This window comes from Barbus barbus (assembly GCF_936440315.1).
Source record: "Barbus barbus genome assembly, chromosome: 20".
NCBI lineage: Eukaryota > Metazoa > Chordata > Actinopteri > Cypriniformes > Cyprinidae > Barbus > Barbus barbus.
In genome coordinates, this window is record NC_136748.1 from 9,252,857 (window position 1) to 9,273,897 (window position 21,041).

General features: G+C 38.2%; 1 protein-coding gene across 2 annotated transcripts; it reads right to left on the reverse strand.

Annotated features, from left to right (window-relative positions):
• Positions 1-894: 894 nt before the first annotated feature.
• On the reverse strand, positions 895-20,941 carry LOC306886469 (zinc finger protein 106-like). 2 transcript variants are annotated; one of them, XM_079443582.1, is made up of 22 exons: positions 20,812-20,941; positions 18,260-18,358; positions 17,943-18,004; positions 16,142-16,336; positions 13,244-15,016; positions 12,760-13,156; positions 12,275-12,344; positions 12,026-12,180; positions 11,872-11,932; positions 11,348-11,614; positions 10,546-11,260; positions 9,756-9,799; positions 9,189-9,331; positions 8,927-9,061; positions 7,924-8,040; positions 7,597-7,788; positions 7,320-7,382; positions 7,108-7,227; positions 4,819-4,890; positions 4,625-4,696; positions 4,393-4,539; positions 895-2,768 (listed from the first exon to the last, which is right to left on the reverse strand). In XM_079443582.1, the coding sequence occupies exons 2-22, from the start codon at positions 18,311-18,313 to the stop codon at positions 2,712-2,714; spliced, it is 4,911 nt and encodes a 1,636-aa protein (XP_079299708.1). In that variant the 5' UTR covers positions 18,314-18,358; positions 20,812-20,941; the 3' UTR covers positions 895-2,711. The 2 variants fall into 2 exon arrangements, with proteins under 2 accessions (XP_079299708.1, XP_079299707.1); XM_079443581.1 differs by lacking the exon at positions 895-2,768 and having other exon boundaries at positions 2,915-4,539.
• Positions 20,942-21,041: the final 100 nt, after the last annotated feature.

The window sequence follows — 21,041 nt, forward strand, 5'->3', positions numbered from 1 at the left end:
AAACATTTTTGGGGGCGTAGCAACTTTTTAGGCACGTCATAGTTGCTGGTTTTCTGTTGTAATTCATTCCTCAGTGTAGCTTTTCACATGAACTTCATTCAGTTTGTCTACACTGGTGTTACAGGCAGATTTCCTTTTGCAATATGCTGATGGACCTAATATATAATTGATTATCTAATATTACACAGAACTATAACACTTAAAAGAAACAGATTCAGATTTAAATCTTGACAGTATTGCACACTTATTGCATTTTACACACAATGCCTTACAATGATGAGAAAAACTACATGAAATCTGGTCTGACCATTCACACTGAAACACAATCCAGATTTGTTTCCGATTTGACACCACATATGGAAAAGGTTTGTGAAACTACACAAACCTCAAGAGTTTTCACTTGGAAACTCATCATCAAACTACCACTTTCTGATTCAGATTTCTTAAAAAAAGTCATATCTTTACGTACGTCTTTAGGTAAGGAAAAGAATATCAAAAACTACTAGGGAGAATCATTAGGAAACATCTCAATTTCATGATGGATGTTAACATTCAGGGTTTTTATTTCATTACTGTGGGTGTAGACATGGGTTGAACCTAGGCTTTTCTTTTTTTTGTGCTTGACCCACATTTAACCTTTTGTTCAAATGAGTGTACTGACTTAAGCCGTTCAACAAAATAAATGTGTAGTTTTTGGTTGAAGTGCTTTCCCAGGAAGAAAAAAAAGCCTAATTATTTACACAAGCATAAGTGGCAATTACAAAATAAAAATAAATGGAGAATTGTTTTCTTTTTTTAAAGGGTCTGTGAAAGCTCTACAGTATATAAGCAGGATATTTCATATCTAGTTGGATTTTTTTCAGCCCTGTTACAAAATTTGAGTCAGTATTTATTAACCACGTAATGTTATATTGTAGAAATAGACATTAAACAAGCATATATATTCCATAAAAATAAAAAAGCTTGCTTGCATCTGGTGTAGACAGTGTTAAAATAACTAAAATATGCTTTCAAAACATAATGGGAATGTAGCCTATTCATCTCAAGTGAAGTACTATAAACTCCATGAAACCAAATTTCCCCTTAGGATAAAAGAAATGCACACAGTGGCACAGTATAGCTTTTTTATTTCTTTTTGTTTCAATAGCATGTGTACAAAATGTCTATAAAGATTTTAACAGTATTTGAAATGAACAAGTGTGAGAAACTTGGGAATACCAGGTAAGAGGTTGGCTGCAAATCTCTCCTCAGCAACACAACTATAGCAAAAGAGCTGAGACGCATTTCAAAGGTTATGACTTAGTGAAAAAAACGGAAAAAAGTGACCATAAAAAATACAACTCTTCAGCGGCACTAAAATGTTCTATTTCAACATGAGTACGGTTACTGTATATAAAATCTTACATAAGAAACCTACAAAACCAAGTTAGGATATTAAGAGGTTTGCAGTTTATGGTTACACCAAGTTTTGGTTTGTGTGTGCCTAACAGGGCTGAGGATTATAGGAAGTGAAGTAATACACAAAAACACCTCCCATGTTTATGACCCCTACAACTTTCACTCTCAAGCAGCAAAATAAAGGTACTTTCCTGTGTGAGGACCCTCCTGGACTTGCATAAAACTACAAATCTCATTGGCACAAATGCCACAAAATAGTGTGAAGATAAAGAAGAAAAAAAACTTCTCTACAGGAAAAAAAAATAAGGAAAATAAAATGACCTTGTCTTCTCATTCACACTATCCCATAAAACACATTCATGTTTGTTCTCAAAGGTTGACGCACACTAACTGCCACATTACAGTCTCCGTCAACAGCACAGCAAACATTTCAACTGCAGACTTAAGTCACGGCAAACCCGAATCCTTCAACTTTACTTCTCAGCAACCACAGAGAAACCAAAAAAAACTAAAAAATGATTGGAAATAGATTCAAAAAAGAAAACCAAATAAAATCACCAGAAACAACTCGACTAAGCTTGATTTTTATATTTGTAAACCATATTGAAATGGAAGTGTCCCATAATAACAGATTGCTTTGACAGGTATTTAATACCATGTAATTTGAAAATCGATTGACCTTGTCCTTCATAAAAGCCTGCAACGTTACAACACTAAAATCTAGCTGCTCGACACAAAAAGACTCATGCTTTCTGAATTCACTCCACATCAGAGGATCTGTAAAGTCATACAGCAAACACAATAGTGAGCTACACGTGTTTGCTGAGGGAGCTGCCGCACCTCTTTGGTTGCACAGGTACCCAAATGTTTCCCACAGTTTCTGTCTTTATTTGGTCAGTAAATCTCAGCGCTGACGATACGATACAGAGCACGATCAGATGAGAGACTTGGAGAAGCGTCTGATACAGAAATCAATCCCTTCCAGGAGAGTATCAGAGCAATGCCACGTCAGTATAAAAGAATTGAGCAGATAGAAGCAAAAGAGAGGAGGAACAAATCAAATCCACTTAGAAATGCTTTTCTTTTTGTTTGAAATTACAATACTTAAAAAAAATTTTAAAACTTAAAACCAATTTCTCAGAGCTTAAAATCAACCATCATTGTTCAAATTGTGACATCAGTGGCAGTTTGTTGGTATCTGATGGATCATATTAAAAATATGCCCATGAACAGGGCTCCTCTGATGAGGGCTGAATGAGACATTCCCAATATGGGAAAAGAGGAGACTATGTCTGTGAAATCGCCTTGGCCCCTCATGGCTCCATTTTACTGTCGTCCTCAGCATGTTTCTGCATGTGACAATGCACTGCCTACAAAGACAAGAGTCATATCAATGTTTAAAACAAATAAAAGACATCAATATTGTTATTTGATATTATATAAAACATCTCATTTTTTGACCCATTCAGAAGTTTGGGGTTAGTAAGATTTTTTTTTTTTTTTATGTTTTAAGTCTCTTATACTTACCACATTTATTTGATGAAAAATACAATAAAACAGTAATATAGCGAAAGGTTACTAAAATTTAATACAACAGTTTTACAGTTTAATATATTTCTTAAAATGCTATTTATTCCCGTGATGGAATGCTGATTTGCTGCTAAAGAAACATTTCTACAATATTTTTATGGAAATTATTATTATTATTTTTTTTTAGAATTCTTTGATAAATAGAATATTAAAATGGAAATATTTTATGATGATATATGTGACCCTGGACCACAAAACCAGTCATAAGTCGCACAAGTATATTTATAGCAATAGCCCACAATACATTGTATGGGTCAAAATTATACATTTTTCTTTTATGCTAAAAATCATTAGGATCCAAGTAAAGATCCTGTTCCATGAAGATATTTAGTAAATTTCCTACCATAAATATCAAAACTAATAACAATTTTTGATTAGTAATATGCATGGCTAAAAACTTTGTGGACAACTTTAAAGGCGATTTTCTCAATATTTAGATTTTTTTGCACCCTCAGATTCCAGATTTTAAAATTGTTTTATCTCGGCCAAATAATGTCCTGTCCTCACAAATTGATGCATTTCAGATGATATTTCAATAAATTTACCATTATGACAAGTTTTCTGGTCCACAGTCACATATATGTCACTTTCAATCAATTTAATGCAATTTTCTAAAATTAATTCAATGCTTTCAATAATAAAAAAATCTAATTGACCACAAATTTGGAACAGTAGTCAAAGGATTTTGGTTAAAAATGTTAAATTACAAATGTATTTATTTATTACAACTTTGATCTTAAGTTTAAACGTATATTTTTAAATTGTGATAACATAAAACCATGATAAAATCAATTTTGTTGCATTAATGTAATGAGAATTGGGAGGAAAAGGTGGCTAACCATCATGAAAATAAATTGTACCCGACCCATCATTCTTGTTTCCAGTGTTTTCTAGTTTCTGATGCAGCAGGTTGAATAATTTGACAAATGCATGTTTGATGGTAGCTTTAAAGGTGCAATAGGTGACTGTCTTCAGAAACATTTTTTGTTATTCTGGTTGAAAGTCTCTTCACATCCCTATAGTAATCATTACGTTAATTGGTCTAAATGTATTTATCTGTATCTATTAATTCTGTGGAAGGTGTAGGACCAAGAAATGTTCGTCCAATCAAAACGCTCGGTCCGAGTATTTTAATTGCTCTCCTACCTGCCTGTCAACGTATGTATTTGCATACCTCTGCGCACCATGTTTGCGCAGACAGGATTCATCATCAGCGCGTTCATGCATGCTGAGCAGTCAGAGGAGAATGGCAGACAAACATCAACAACCCAATCTTCCTTCCTAGTATTGTAGTAATTTTACTAACTGCTATAAAGTTTGCTCACTGGTGAATGACATGATGTAGCCCAGCGGTTCCCAATTCCAGTCCAAAGTGACATTCAGAGTGGCAGAGAGCTGCCGTACCTGTTTGGAGCCGTTGCGGGTGGTGAAGAAGGTGTCACAGTTCCTCCAGCGGCATTTGAATGTTTGCTGTGCTGGGCTGGTGTGGTCGTTCAGCAGGTGCTGCTGCAGGTGCTCCATCACGCCAAAGATTAGCGTACAACCATACCACTGAGAAGAATCATACAACACACATTAACTGGCATCAGGAATCTCTTTCAGTCTAACTGAGTCTGTCATGTCCTCGGTTTCTTACCCAGCAGCGGTAGTTCTGAATCAGGTTTAGTTTGACAGCTCTCACACTCCCATCATAGCAGCCTGTGTAGATCTGCAACAGACAAACCACCACCAGCCTCATTTTTAGAATCATTTACTTCAATAATAAATGCTTGTAAATCTTTATGTAGTCTGGTATTGCATTCCAGTAGGGTGTTAAGATGATGCGCTCACCATGCTCTTGTGGATGACCATACACATCACCATGTCTGAATGTCCGCCATATACTTGAAGTCTGTCATGAGACTGGAAACCAGAGATATGGTCAATATCACAAAAATAGGTTACAACAAGCACACAACAATATCACTTTAATCCAAATCGTGAGTGAATCCAAGAAAATGGACCACTGATTTTTTTTTCCATTATGACATTTCATTACAATTAAAGGGATAGTTCACCCCAAAGTGAAAATTCTGTCATTAATTACTCACCCTCATGTCGTTCCAAACCCGTAAGACCTTTATTCATCTTCAGAACACAAATTAAGATATTTTGGATGCATTCCAAGAGCTCTCTGACCCTGCACAGACAGCAAGGATCCTTACACGATCAAGGTCCAAAAACATAGTAAGGACATCGTTAAAATTATCCACGTGACATCAGTGGTTCAACCGTAATTTTACGAAGCTACGAGAATACTTTTTGTGTACAAAGAAAACAAAAATAAGACTTCATTCAACAATTCTTCTCCGATGAGTCACCCTGGCGCCATTTTGGAGAGTATCACATACGTAAACAACGTTTGCTGTTCTGTGTCAGCAGCACCATACGCAGATAAACTGATTACGTTGTTTACGCTTTGATCTGAACGTAAACAACGTATCCGTGTACATACGTTGCATATTCTGTTTACGTATGTGATTCTCTCCAAAATGGCACCAGGGTGACGCAGAGGAGACGAATTGTTGAATAGTCGTTATTTTTGTTTTCTTTGCGCGTAGCTTCGTAAAATTACGGTTGAACCACTGATGTCACATGGACCATTTTAATGATGCCCTTACTTCGTTTTTGGACCTTGATCGTGTTAGGACCCTTGCTGTCTGTGGAGGGTCAGAGAGCTCTCAGATTGCATCAAAATATCTTAATTTGTGTTCCAAAGATAAACGAATGGTGAGTAATTAATGACAGACATTTTTGTGTAAACTATCCCTTTAAGTATTTGAAAACTTTTATTAACACGTTTTTGAAAAAAATTCTTGTTCACATTATTATTCTTCTTAAACTTTAAAGTATTCGTACAGCATAGTAATAATTCATGATTTTAATAAAAAAATACTGTTTAATGACACCAATTTTATTTTATTGTTATTTACGTTGTGATGGAGAGCCTTATTTGCCTTCCATCACTGCTTTACGGTGTTCGTGTTGGTTTGGCTTGAATGTATTTCTGATCCAGCCGAGTGGGCGTGGCAGTAAGTGTACTCTAGAGAAAGTGCTAATTTTAGCGTGTGCATGGCAAATGTTTGTGCAAATGTTTTGATTTATTCGTTTTTAATTTGCATTATTATTTGTATTTATTTATTTAGACTCTTGTTTCTAAATCTCATGTATAAATCATAGTAAGTCATTATTTTATTATATATTATAGTAATGGTATGTTCCAATTTGGGAGAAGGAAACTGTGTATTTAAGATGGCCATCACTACTACTAGGGGGGACGGATAAAGAGCTTTGTGAATGAGATTGCGCTGTGATTGTAAAACTCTAGCCTCAGTGAATTGGAGGGGAGTTAGTACTGTTCTTCGTGCTTAGCAGTTTATACTGGTTTTATATCAATCTGTGTTTTAAGCTCTTAATCCTATTTATTTGCACGTTTTTGCACATCTGCTCTAAATAAAAAAATTTTTGGACGCCAACTTTGTGAACCTCCTTGTGACTGCTCGGATCATTATCACATATGTAATATTATATTATTTATCTTTCATTTGAATTGTAATTATTTCATGGTTTTTTTGGTTAATTTTATTCTTATTATTTTTAAATGGGAATCCCAGGTAAATTATTTTTAATGCTTTATTTTTTTTTTTATGTTTTAATACTTCAACTTAAATTAAAATTAGAAATGCTGCCTTGGAAATTAGCTGCAAATAATTTTTATAATTAGTTTTTCCAGTTTAAGGTTTTTCATTTAATATATGTATATTCTATTTAAGTTTATTTCAATTAACGCAAACCATTTTTAATAGTTTTAATCTATAACAATTACAGTACTGATCTACTGTAATTCTGTAAAAATAATGTGCTAAAGTAATCACTGAAAATAATGTGAATAATAAAAGTAACGCATAAAAAAAGAAAGGATGTCAGTATAATTGTGCTGAAAATAAGAAAACAAACTTTGATAGATCTTAAAAAAAAAAAGCAGCATTTTTTTCTTATGATTTTAGCTGGACATGGTAGGGACATTTCTTGACAAGCTTTGGTATAAAGGTATGTGCAATGTGAATGTGTCATTTATACCTGGAGCTCGTACACACGGACCAGTTTATCCAGGCATGCTGTGACCATCACCTTTCCAAGTATGGCCACCACAGTGACGGCATGACTATGACCCTTATAGATCCTCACCAGTTCTCCTGTCTGGAGATCCAGAGACAAAGAGGTGAATAAGACACAAACAAGACACTTAATTTTCGCTTCTCAATGAGAAACACTGTGCCTTAAGTACTCACATGAATATTATGAGCATGCACAGACTGGTCACTCGAGCCACTGAACACCAAATCATTCGCCACCTGCAGAGAAGAAACAAATAAAAACTTAGTGTTTTTGACTATTTCTTCTTGTGCAGCACAAAATAATATTTTTAAAGGATATCCTGGCCACTCTTTTTAATATAATGAAATTGAATGAGCACTGGGGCTGTCAAGCCTCAAATATGATGGTAAAGCATGTTTTGAATAACTGCATTAAGCATAATCATTTGGAAAACTGTGATCAGACACAAACCTTCATGCAGAGCACAGTTTTGCTGTGGCCCTCCAGCGTTCGCAGCAGCAGGCCACTCTTAGCATCTCTAACGCTGATGGTGGCATCATAAGAGCCGACCAGCAGGATACGTCGAGCCCCTTCTTGAGCCGTCGCCAGGCAACTTACAGCCCGCGGGCCGTGGCACTCGAACACATCCAGCTGCTTATTGTTCTTCAGGAGATGAGAGAAAAGTTAATTACCCCACGATCAGGGAACAGAGGACTCCATAAGCTCTCAGCTGATCTTTGCTAAATTTAGCTTATTTTAGCCCAAACTCTGAATTCTGATTCATTAAAGACTTAATACCCTAAGACTGAAGGTGATCACAGAGCCATTGGCAAGACCGGCATAGAGAATTTTCCAACGATTATGAAGACAAAGCACTCGATCTGGGAGAGACAGCTGTTCCACACACACTGTTGTCTGAGGAAAAAACAAACAGAAATGCTTGTAATATTCTCAATGCTATAGAAAGAATAACAGTATAAAGAAAATGCTAAAACAGAAGGACTTAGAATTCCTGTTAATTACTTTCTTCCAAGAAACAACAACAAAAAATGATGTTAGGCAGGATGTCCAACAGTGTTGTTATTGTTAACTAAAGCTAAATCTATTCAAAAATAAAAAGAATATATAGCTTTTATTACCTAAATTATAATACTAAACAAAACCTAAAAACAAGTAAAATTCTGAAATTATAAACTAAATCCAGAAATCTAAAAATAAAAGTTAATTCAAAATATATATAAAAAAACACTATAAAAGTATATAAATAATACTAAAATAACACTGATGTTCAATCTTTTCTTCTTTTTCATACACAAAGTGAATGGTGGCAGGTTTTCAATAAATAACTACTTACATTTTTAAGCCGTTTAATATTTATTCAATAATACATATTATACTTTTATCAGCTTTTATGGTGCTTTTTGCCCTTTTTGGTGCTAGACATTCCGTAATAACTCACTTTAAATATATGGAAGAAAATATGGGAGTTTGCATTTGGTGTTCCACTGATGAAATAATGTCATTTGAGCCTGGAACTAAGAACCTGTGACAAAATTGTCATTTTAAGTGAATTATTCCTTTAAATATCAGTTATTTCCTCACACAGATCTAGTACATAAAAAGTTGTATGAACTATTTTATGGTACTTTTTGTCAATGTGAATCACTTTCTACTAAAGTGCAGCCTGTGTATCTGAAAACTTTCATGTTCTATTGAAGAAGAAAAGTTGCAAACAACATCAATGTGATGATACTTTTCATTTTTGGGTGGACTATTTCAAAAGCAGTGTGAATCAAAGCACCTTGAGGTTGTAGCAGCGGATGGTCTGGTCACTTGATCCTGAGTACAGGCGCTGTTGCAGGCCTCCTCCACATGACACCAACAGACAATTCACTTTACTGCTGTGACCTTCAAACACCGCCATACACTTCCGGCTCTGCAACAACGAGGAGAGTTCTTATATTAAAGAAACCTGTATGTAAGCTACATTCATAGATCATCATATTCATGTTGAAATGCTTTTACTAAACTACATGCTTCAGACAATTTCTACAAAGTCTTACGATCAGATTGAAAGCACGTATAGTGCGGTCCCCTGAGCAAGTGTAGAGCAGTCCGTTATGGATCTGCATTCCATTCACGGCCTCTTGATGGCCTTCAAACTCCCCTTCTGTTGGCACCTCCTCCTCCCCAGGATCTGATATATCTGATAAAACACACACCAACATATCAGTTATTGAGTGAAACATTAACACTATGAAAGAGATGCGTGTCTAGATAATGCATGTGCTACGTGCTCAGAGGCACAGGTTATGTATAAAACTAACAGGCACTAAGAATACCTTGCCCTTAAAAAGTAATTTGGGACTTGATGAACTATTTCTGTATGCTGATCGTGTGAGTATTCTAATTTGGTCATTCTGCTACAACTGCACTGAGCACAGAACTAGACGAATATAAATGTACTCACTGCTACCAGAAGTAAAACAAATAACATAAATGACAGGTAAGTGATTCGCACATGACACATCTTATGTTTAAGACAATACATTTTGCTGAAGCAGAAGTTAAGTGGTATTAATGGTACATTTACTACAGCATCCAAATATGTTTTTAAACATAAAACATACCTGAAGGTACCTTGGACTCCAACACTGAGGCTGATTTTATTTCACTGTAACAATAAAAAAGAGAGCAATTTCAATACTGCAACAATAAACAGAAAGTCAAGTCAAGGTGCCAAAAAGCCAAGACCATCTGCCAGTGAACATGACGTTAAACAAGCTGTATCTGTTATGTATGTGTACTCTCGCCCACCACAATCTGCTGTGTTTTCTACCATCTTCAAAGCCCAACAGCCAAATGCTTGTACTTTTTGGAAAACCCATGTTGTTTTTCTGACAAACTATTAAGGTGTTCCCACATTCAAGTCCTAACCACAACTAGTTTGATTAACATTTTTCACTGTGATCGAGTTCACTTTCTTGTCACACTATTTCACACGATCTCACAGGCTAACGATAGGACGATGAGACTATAGAGCATATTGCCCAACACTACACTGCAGACGTGCAATAAACTCAGTTTGGTCCAGATTTGAAGCATTCATATAGAAGTCAAATTCAGTTCAAAGGATCCTGTTTTACTTCACAAGCTTACCATCATTGCTATAAGAAAGGGGTGTCCAATCCTGCTCCTGGAGGGCTACTATCCCACAAAGTTTAGATCTGGTCCTAACTTACACACCAGAACCTACTAATTGAGGTCTTTAGGATTATGAGAAATCTCTAAGGTAGTGTGCTCCGTCAGGTTGGAGCTAAACTCTGCAGGCCCTCCAGGCTCAGGAATGAATGGACACCCCTACTATAAGATATTAAGAAGAATTATTTAGAAAATCCCAGTTCAAACCATGAGACTTACCTTTCACAAGTCTTGACTACACTGCTCGTGTCAATTTCACTAGTGGAGGTGACTTCATTGCAGGCAAGATTTTGAGGGTCTTTGACAGCATGGTCTGTTGTGTTCGCGGTGGCTGACTCCTTGGCCTTCTTTTCAGGCATCTCATCTGGGTCTGAAGAATCTAGATTGACAATATCAATATCAGGTGGGGGAAGCTCCACCATCTCCAGTTCAGAGGATTCGGAGTGATCTTCATTCAGTGGCGGTGTTGCTAGCTTGGTTCCCTGTGGTTGCGCCTTTGAAGCTTCGGTCACCACCATCTCTTCATTCTCATCTTTCTCTTCTTGTGTGGGAGGTGTGACGAAGGTTCTGCTGGATCGGCGATGAGGTCGACACTTGCGGGTTGGTCGAGGAGCGGGCTGCTCAGCGTCAAGCTCAGATTCGCTGATTTCAGGCTGCTCGTTCAACTTTGCTTTATTAAGACACTTTCTCTTCTTTAGCTTTCGAACACGCTTAACTGGGTTAGTTTCTAGGTGGTTAGAGGGAGACGGTGGCTTAGGAGAGAGGGTTGCAGACATTAGTGAGGAAGATGGGTTGGCTAACCCCTCTTGAGAGCTCAACTTTTGATGAATATCTTTGATGGGTGACGGCTGTAATCTGTGAACTGAGGAAGCTTCTGTCAAAGCCATGTTTGTGTCGTCTTGTGAAGCCTTTATCTTAGTGTTGAAGTTATTATCTGTTTTAAACGAAAAATAAACATTTTATAATTCAGTAGTGCTAGAAATAGCAACCTCTAAGCTGCAATTTAGTGATTGGAACCTACCTGTTTGACAAGCTGCAAACACAGTTTGGACAGGTGCAGTACTTTGAGGTGCTGGGAGGGGGCTTTTGACAAGGTTAGGCTCAGGAATGGGGTTACATTGAGAGATGGGCTCCTGTTTTATGGTAACGGGCAGTAAAGAGGTTAAAGAGGATGTGTGAGCAGCTGTTGTTGAGGGAACAGGATTGGCGGTGATCTGAGAAACCTGGGTTGATGAAGACGTTAAGATCTCCTCATTTTTCCTCTCTCTTTCTTTAGATTCAAATTCACCTGAAAAAGAATTTTGATGTCCATATTTATTTTATTATCAGTAACAAATAATATTTTGTAAGGCACTTACTATCATATCTCTTAATATACCCGATGCATACTACAAACTAGCCATAAACCACCTTTACAGGTCACCTTTACATTTGTACAGTATGAAAGGATGTGGTATATGACTTATTATATATACCTCATCATTTACCTTCGATTTATAAAGTTAATAATATGATTACATGACTCCTGCTTTCTGATTTCCATACCTTGCATCCCTTGAAGAATTTCAATGCGTTTGGTTCTCAAAGAGTTCATCTCATTGGTAACCTGTAAAACATTAATAAATACTGTAAAATCAGGTGGCAGCCCAGCGAGAGCTGAAAACAACTGAATCCATTTTTATCATCACTACAATCTTACTTGTTGTTTGACCATAAGCAAGCGCTGTACTTCCAAATAGGCAGCTTGCAGGGCAGCACGTGCCTGAATAAGACTGTTGTCCACAGCCTGAAGAGAGCTGTTAAGCTCCTCCTCACGTAGAGACACAGCCAGCAACTGATCCACTTGCGAGCGCTCTGCAAAACACAATACATAGAAACATTAAAACACTCAAATAAGGACAATGCATTGTTTTAGTTTACAAAAAATAGCATAAAATAGTTTCCTTACCTTTCTTTGACTTAATTTTTTGCCTCTTGTTTTTCCTATCTTCATTAGGAATCTCTGGAGACACAACATCCTAGTAGAAAGACCCAACAATTAGGTAATGGCAAGAATTATATTTCATTTATGTTCTTCTTGCGTTAGTGTTTATGAAGAACAGAGGTGCCCAATCCTGTTGATGGAGATCTACCCACCTGCAAGTGTTCAGTTCCAACCCTGATCAAACACACCTTTCTGTAATTATCGAGTGCTCAAGATCTCAATTGGTTGGTTCAGTTGTGTGATCAGGGTTGGAGCTGAACTTTGCTGGAAGGTAGATCTCCAGGAACAGAATTGGGCACCTCTGATGTATAACACATAAACAAAATGGCACTATATGCTGCCTTTGATGGAGCTATGTAATGTAGCAGGTTGCTAACTATATTAGAATTAGAGCTACTGTGTTTCTGAGTACGTCAAGCATAAACCATAGTAGACAGTATGAAGGTTACCCCAGGAGCTCTGCGTTTCTTCCCAGCTCCTTGAGTGTCAATCAGTTCAGACTCTGATATACAACCACCATCTTCTTCAACTTCCTCAGGGCCCTTAGAAGGCCCTTTCGAACCTTGATTCTCCAGACGACCTGTGGACTGCAGCTCCTCTCTCCTCGGTGGCTGTGAGGGGCCACAGGCAGGAGAGTCACTCACTGGGTCTACAGTTTTGGGGAGGGAGCTGGTCTCAGCAGGCCTTTCTTTGACCACATTGCTTTCAGACAAGCTTCGCTTGCGGGAAGGCACTTGACTAAATTCATACAGAGAGTCCCAATGAAAGCCCTCAGAAAGAGGTGCATCACCATCATCCATTTGGTTCGGACCCTCAAGTTCACAGGGCACCATTTCTATACCAAATCTGAAAAGATTCAGGACAAATTAAGGTATGAAGGAAGTAACAATTTTATGCGAGTAAACAGAAAATTAAGAAATACTCATGCAGTACCTTGGTAAGCCCTTGGCCTGCTTCTTCCGGTTGACTTCCTGGTAGACCTGGTCCCAGTTTACATTCCGCCTTGAGCCAGAGGAGCTAATCAGCTGTCGCAAGGTGGGTTTAATAAGTCCTGCGTCCTTCTCAGTCTCATTTTTTCTTGTGCCACTCACATTTCTAATACGTCTGGCAATATTCAAGTTGGGTTCATGGGATGCTGCTTTGGCTTTGGGGACAATATGACGGTTCAGATCCCTTTGGAGACATGCAGGCAATGCGAGCTTACTTAGAGAGGGCACAGAGCCACCTGCAGTTTGTTGGGACGGGCTGCTGTGGGACCCCTCACCAGCTGAGCACATACCTTCATCCGGTGTGTCCATGACTTGATCTTGTACTGGTAAGTGAGGATCTTCTTCCATTTTACCACAGTCCTCATCTTCGTGGTCCATAGTGGAGGTACTAACTTGTAAGGACTGCAGAAACGGCCTAGAGTCAATGCGCACATTGCCAAATTGTACTGAGGTCTCAGTACTGGTTAACTGCTCTCGGTCATTGCTAAAACTTCTCACAAAGCCTTTGTTCTTGTTCAGTTTCTTCTTACTCTCGTGTAAATTTTGATTCTTGTTTAATTCTGAACTCTCTACTTGCTCTTTCATCTGAGGCACAGCCTTTGATGCATTGAGGCAGCTCTCTGTACCAGATACGTCATTAGGGTTATTTCTATTAAGCAATGTCTCTTTAGCTTTTCGCAGCATCTCTGACAGCAGACTATCTTGCTCTGCATTTGAAGTAGCATGTTGTGGGAATTCAGAGCTTGACTGGGAATGCTTAAAACCTTTGGAGCTAACAAAGTCTTGACTTCCTGTTTGTCTGAGATTCATTTTTGAACCATCTTCAGCAAGCTTGCTGGGGTTCTCTGTTTTCCTAGTGGAGGGGTAGGTAAAACTATCCATGCTAGTATTGCCAGTATTCTTGAAGGAACTCTTCTGCTTCCTGCAATCACTCTCTTTATGTTCTGTGGGTTTATACTGCCATTTTGTTTGGTCTGCCAGTGATATCCTCTCCATGTCCTGACTGCCCTCTTTGAAACTTTGTGCCTTAGAGGTTTGAGGAGATTCCACATCTGACTTATCTAACATTGGCTGAGGGTTAGTCTGAGATGAAGGATCCCCAAGTTTAGCTGGTGGATATGGTGCCCATCGGTGAGCCTTCTCTGACTTCTGACCCTTACCTTTGTTAGGATCATGCTCTCCACCAGATTCTTCTAGACTCTGTTCACTCTGTGTCTGATTCTCAGAGCTGCTGGGTGTCTTCTGAGGCTCTTTGGCAGAGGGTTTAAAGAACCTAGGTGGTGACATATATTGTCCCCTCCAAGGGACATTAAACTGATTGTTATTCCAGGGAAATTGCTTTCTCAGCTGTGGAGGGCAGACTCCATAGCCACCTTGTCTACCACCCCAGAAGTTTCCTTGGTTGTGCAAACTCCCTCCCTGACGTCCAACAGATTCCCATCTCTGCAAGTTAGGCGGTCCTTCAGCATGCCACGTGGCACACCTAACATCTCGGTTGAACCTTTTGCCACGTTCAGGGGATGAAAATCTCATGTTCTGCCAATTGGAGCCTCTGCCCCTTTTGGGCATATGTGGAAAGTTGGGATAGGGCCGGTCCCAAGGGCCACACTGCTGGTACATCAAAGGCCTTGGCCCAAGCCACTGAGTGCGAAGCTCCTGCCACCTCCTGTGTTGCTCCTGCTCTTCTTTAGCCTGCTTTGCAGAAGCCTCTTCGTTCCTAATAGAGTTCAGTATAGAATCGTGACATACAATGATTTAACTGCCAAAAAAGGTATTGACACTCAACAACGAGGACAGGTGAACGGCACGATGGATAGGTTAAACAACAATGCATGTAAATTCAAATATGGGGAGAAACACAAAAGCATGTTTCTTTACAGTTGGAAATAAGATCATTAAAACTACTAATAATACTGCCTTTCCCTGTCTTCCAGTGTGTAAGGAGGCCATATGATGGGATACAGTTTGGCATGTGACAGGATGACAGCTGTTGATGACCCACTGTTTGTGAAAATTCTACTGTTTGGGGCATTCCCCACCAAAACTCAGAAATTACAGACATTCAGAACCTTCATTTATTGTGCTCTGAAGAAACCAAATTGCAGACTCAAAGTTTGCCTATTTATCCCTGAATGATTAAACCACACACACTGCTTCCATGAAAGAAATCTGTGTGATTTTCGCTGTTTCAATATCAAACTCATTTTATTGGATCAAACTTTTATTAACGAGGAACTACTGATATTTTTACTCATTTCTTATTATTGTCTTGATTTGCAGTGAATTGTTTGTAATCGTCACATAACATAGATCTTAAGATATCCAAATGTTTCATGACTGACCACAGAAATGGTGAGTGATGTACAGTCTTTTTTTATTATGTGGGAGATCAAGGGAAAACAATGGGGAAATTACTTGATTTATTACTTGTATTAGGTATTTGGTACTTGTATTATGTATTAGGGCAAAACAGCAATGGATTTCTGTCATTAATTTAATGTCTAACACTTCACTTAAACAGCATGGTGCATAAAAATAGTTGGTGAGGTCAGACTATTTAAAGACATAGTGCCCATACTGTTTAAGGGTTGAGCTGGAAAGGCACGGTGTGGTATGCATCCAAGAGTGTGAGAGTGCAAGTGTTGCAGTCATGGCTGTTTTTGGCCTCACATGGCACCAGACTCCAGTGTAGAATGGTTTAATATAGAACTGCAGGTCAAAACACTTAGAAAACACACTTCAGTGACAAAGATTTAAACACTACCATGCAATTAATCACTGGATAATGGGTCTCCAATCACCATCAATGCTATACGATTCAGCAAGCAAAGCAAAGACTCACCTGATCATTTCTTTGCGTTTCTCGATAAGCTGCACAATGTCCTTGTCAAAGTACTCTTCATCTTGGTCTTCGTTTGTGGGCTGGTTCTTCTGATCCTCAACGCGCTGTTTATGTAAAGGGCTGGAGATGTGACTAGCATAGTCGGTCAGGCTCACCTCCGTTATGCCGCAGACCCGGCATCCGTGTCCACAGTCCCTGGGGACGGAGGGTGACATAGGCTGCTCAATGCTTCCCTCAGGCATAGCTACTGCTTCTGAGTGGCTGTCTAATGAGTTAAGGTCTTTTTAACAGATCAGGAGGCAAACTGACTTTTCAATCATAAAATAAAATCCAACTCGTTACTAAAAAGGAAAAAAAAACGCAATCTTCCTGATCTTGTGGTGCATCTTCAGGGGCTTCACAAATGATTTAGAATGAACAGGCAAGAACAGAAGGCACTGGGAGATCTTGAGCTCAGAGGGGTGACCACCCTCTCAGCAGCTTCTGAGCCTTAGCACGCTGTCATGATGGAGTCCGCTGTGCTCTGAGACGAGGGTTGGGAGAGCTGTTGGATTTTGGTGTGCGAAATCGCATTCTCCCCTCCCCTCCCTCAGTCTCCACTTTCCTCTGCTCTTTAGGGCTGCAGCAAGGGTGGGACTCTTGGCTAGCTGTAATGCGAGCTGCTTACAGTTGCCGACTTGAAAACCCCTCCCTGCGAAAGTTGCTGTCTTTAGTGCCAAACTCGTGAGCTGATAAATACTTGCTGCTGGCAGATGGTCTATCCCTCGAAAAACGGTGTCATGGCAGCTTGCCATTTTGCAGTCAGCAGTCTGTTAAGTTATTTCTCATTTAAAATTCTAAAGTTTTTGTGTGATTGAGTACTATGACTGTGATCATGATTTGTGTGATTATCTCTATGTTCTGCAGCCCATTTGATTAAACAAATGATTGATTACCGCACTAAATTAGGGCTCTGATTAATGCTCTAAACATTAAGCTACATTGATCTTATAAGCAGCATTATTACCATGATGCAATTAGCTAAAATATGACAAACCTCTAAAAATCATGGTGTTTGCAATTTAGATTTCAATACCCTACCCATTTGAGAATGTCATTCTCACTTTTCACATTCCAGAGATGTACATAATTGTCACATGAGGCAGTTGTCATTTGTCGGCCTTGCCAGTTGTTTCCAATGTCCCTATATATATACTCTCGGGTTAAGGCAGCTGCCTCGGCTTATCTATCCACTGACCAAAGGAGGCAGGTGCCTTACAATACACATGCTTTTCATCTTTGACCATAACCATATTCTCCACACCATTTCACCAAACAATTTTCCATGCACTTCCTAGTTTATGTTTGCTGCATAAGGATGTTTTAAAAAAATTATTTAAACAAAATTCAGGGGTGATTTCTAAATTTTAAAATAAAAGATCAAAACAATTTTGCCTTCTAATTAGCATACAAATGTCTCAAATAACACTGATATTTAAAGGCGGCCCAGTTCTCTGAACTTTAGAGTATTGTATTGATAGTGTAGAGACGAGTTTCCCAAACTGGTGTTTGTGAGTTGATGAAAAACTAATAATTAATCATAAAAATATAAGACTAAAAAACAAAAATGAAACGCTTACTAAAAATTTGTTTACCTGCCTGTCAAGTGACCATTTATTGACATTAGAATACAAGCAAACCATGAACATGCAAAAGTATTGTTCAATTATTGAAATATTAACAAACATTATGCAGTTCTTATAACAAAATTTTGTGAAGTCAGCTGACAAAATGTTGGTTTACATGATCTAAAGGCTCTTACCGGCCTTTCAGATTCTCCAGCTCCCGGTGGTGCAGCATACTTCTCATGTGCTCTTCCATCTCCTAAAAACGAAAAAGATACCATTAAAATATAGCACTATGAAATCAAATTAATTTCAATAAATAACTCTAAATAGGAATTTATTCTTACATGCAAGACAAAGGTTTTTTGCAACCAAAAGTCTCGAAAGAACAGTAAAATCAAGACAAGTGCCAACATGCACAAGTAAATTACAGTTTGTCGCACAAGGACTCAGGGAAAATGGTCACATTCTAGCAGAAATGGGAGACGATGCATGCATAAATCACCAGGTTTACCTGTTTGGAGCTGTAGACAGTTTCACAAAGAATGCATTTCTGTTCTTTAACCATGTTGAATGATTATTATATCTCAGGCCACCACATATAAACAGGGTTCTGCATAAAGAGACAAATAAAATAATCACATCAGGTAGCATTGTTTATGGACCATAAAATAAAACTATTGGATGAAATAAACGATGAATCAAAAACAAATAATAAATATGACATGATTATGTATAGATCTTCTAAATCTGTAGTTTGATACGCTGAAGTCATTTGGCAGTTACTCTTCAGTAAGATTGTCATTGACTGAATATGTACCACTGGTTAAAATGTAGCCAGTGACAGCATTCAGACTCAGCCAAGCACATAGCTCAAAGATGACTGAGCTTTCTTGTTTATTTCCTACTGCAGAGGCTCAAATAAGGGTTTGCCGAATCTTACATTAGATTGTGTGGTATCAGCAATGCAAGAGGTTTGACAAACTCCATGAGGAAGGAAAGAGGGTCAGTGGATCTGGTTCCACTGTAGGATGCCAGAGGACACAAACCAGGGACAGCACTCAAGTCAAGAAGCCAAATGCAGCATGCTGAGAGTGCAGCACACAAGCCAACCACAAAACCACTGCAGGGTCGTGTCCTAGCATGTTCAGTTCACAAACAAGAGTTTGGAAAAACCCACTGCACAAACACAGTTTCTACACGGTGTAAGGGACTGTTCATCCAGAACATGTTTTGCATTTAAAAATTTGACCTTTGTTGACCTGTGTTGCGAGATGCAGCGGTCAAACATGTCAGTTTAATGCATGTTTACATAAAATAACCAACGGAACAGCAGTGCAGTGAAATGCAAAAATGAATTCTTGGGGAATGCCCTCAAAAGCGGTCTACACAAGGTGAATAAAAGCTATTTTTCCTGTTGTCGTAAATAGTGCAAGCACATGTAAAACATCAGAAACAGAAGGTGAACAGAAAGAGAGTTATAAAAAAAATAGCATTATTAATTTACATAAAGCTGTATGTGTATTGTGAAAAGCATAATACAAATAAAATTCGCTTGACTCATTCAGACACACTATTTGTGGATCTTGGCCACACATTGTGACTCTTTTGCATACTCCACCCAAAATTGAAAATGTATGTCAATTGAAGTCCCAGATGTATACAACTTTTTTTTACAGCCCCAACTGATGAATAAAACGCTATGCAAAAAAAAAAAAAAAAAAGTATTACTTTAAACTTTTTGATCTATAACCACAGTTTCCAGCCAAATATCACGTGCGTTCATGAATTCACACTTGATGTGAATGTTAGCTTGTTGTGAACAGTGGTGTAAACATGTTGCAAAGCTTGTGTAAAAAGTCACAATCGCACAAGCTTTGCAACCAATGTTGCGCTTCACAAAACTCTCATGAAAGAAATTGTTTATAAGTTTAAAATATTAGTATTTTTCCTCACACACACCTATCATTTCACTTCAGAAGACATTGATTCATCAGCTGGATTACAGTTGTTTACTTTGGGTGGCTTTTGAAGCAACTTTGAGGGGGCCAGCCATCCATTTGCATTATATGCACTCACAGAAATTGATTATTTAAAAAAAAAAATAAATTGTGTTCATCTCAAGAAAGCAAGCCACGTATATCTGGGATGGTATGAGATTAAGTAAATAATAAGCGATTTTTGATTTTAAATTTTAGGATGGAGCATCCATTTAAGGGAAAAAAAGAAAACTAATTTAGAAAACAGAAATGTGCTTCAAGGAGCCCTAGATAACCTTGTTATTCCATAAAAGATAACCCTATTTTAGTGGTCCTTTCAGTAACTTAGGAATAAAGCACATTAAACTCTTGTATGGGGTAGGATCTCACATAACACTAACAGTTTAAGATATATGAGTATGAACTGGCATGCTCTGAAAGAACAAGTGCTTCTTGCTCTAAAAATGTCATGACATTAGGCGGCGCCACAATAAAAAGATTCAACTTCCACTATTTGAAAATGGCACAACCTCAATGCAGTCAGAGACAAAACCTGAGAATGATTTTCCATTAGTGCCACTGATAAGAACAATGCTTTATATAACTCTCAACCACAGGTCAGTGTGCATGTCCTCTTCAAATACTGCCCAACACAAATAGAGACCTGCCTCCTCTCCTGCAAAACAGTTTGGTGATATAATAACGGTGTGGAACATAAAACAGCCTGAAGGTTAATAACCAGGTTTGAGTTTCTGAAATCTATCATTAGATGAAGCTGGCAAGCTAGTCTTGTTTTAGTGTGGACAACTCCTTCCAGCAGAGGACGGTTTGTTACTTACACGTGTGTTCGTTGGTTAATACATCTGTAAGAATAATACTGCTAACACCAATGGACAGTACTACTGTGAGCTGACAGGTGGTTAAACTAGAAAATAAAACAAAACAAAACAAGAAAGGGCTAAATGTGCACACAGCGGTGTGGCTCATGTGCAGATGTTTAGCATTCATGCTAACACGCTTCATGAACAGGAAATTAAATAAAGTGAGCGACAAAACAAGGTGGATAAAGACAAGTTTTCATGTGTACCTCTTAATTCACGCTGAGAATGCATTTCTTCCAACTTCTACATAAACACAACATTACTACTGATAATCCACGCTTAGAAACGTTATGAAGGGACTGTGTTGCTGCGAAACCGGAAACAACCGTTTCGTTTGAAAATGGCCGCCAACATTTGAGCGTAAAAGTCATCAAATAACGGTCTGCGGTATTTAAAAATAAACAAAAACAAAGCTCATTAATAAAATGTGCTCATG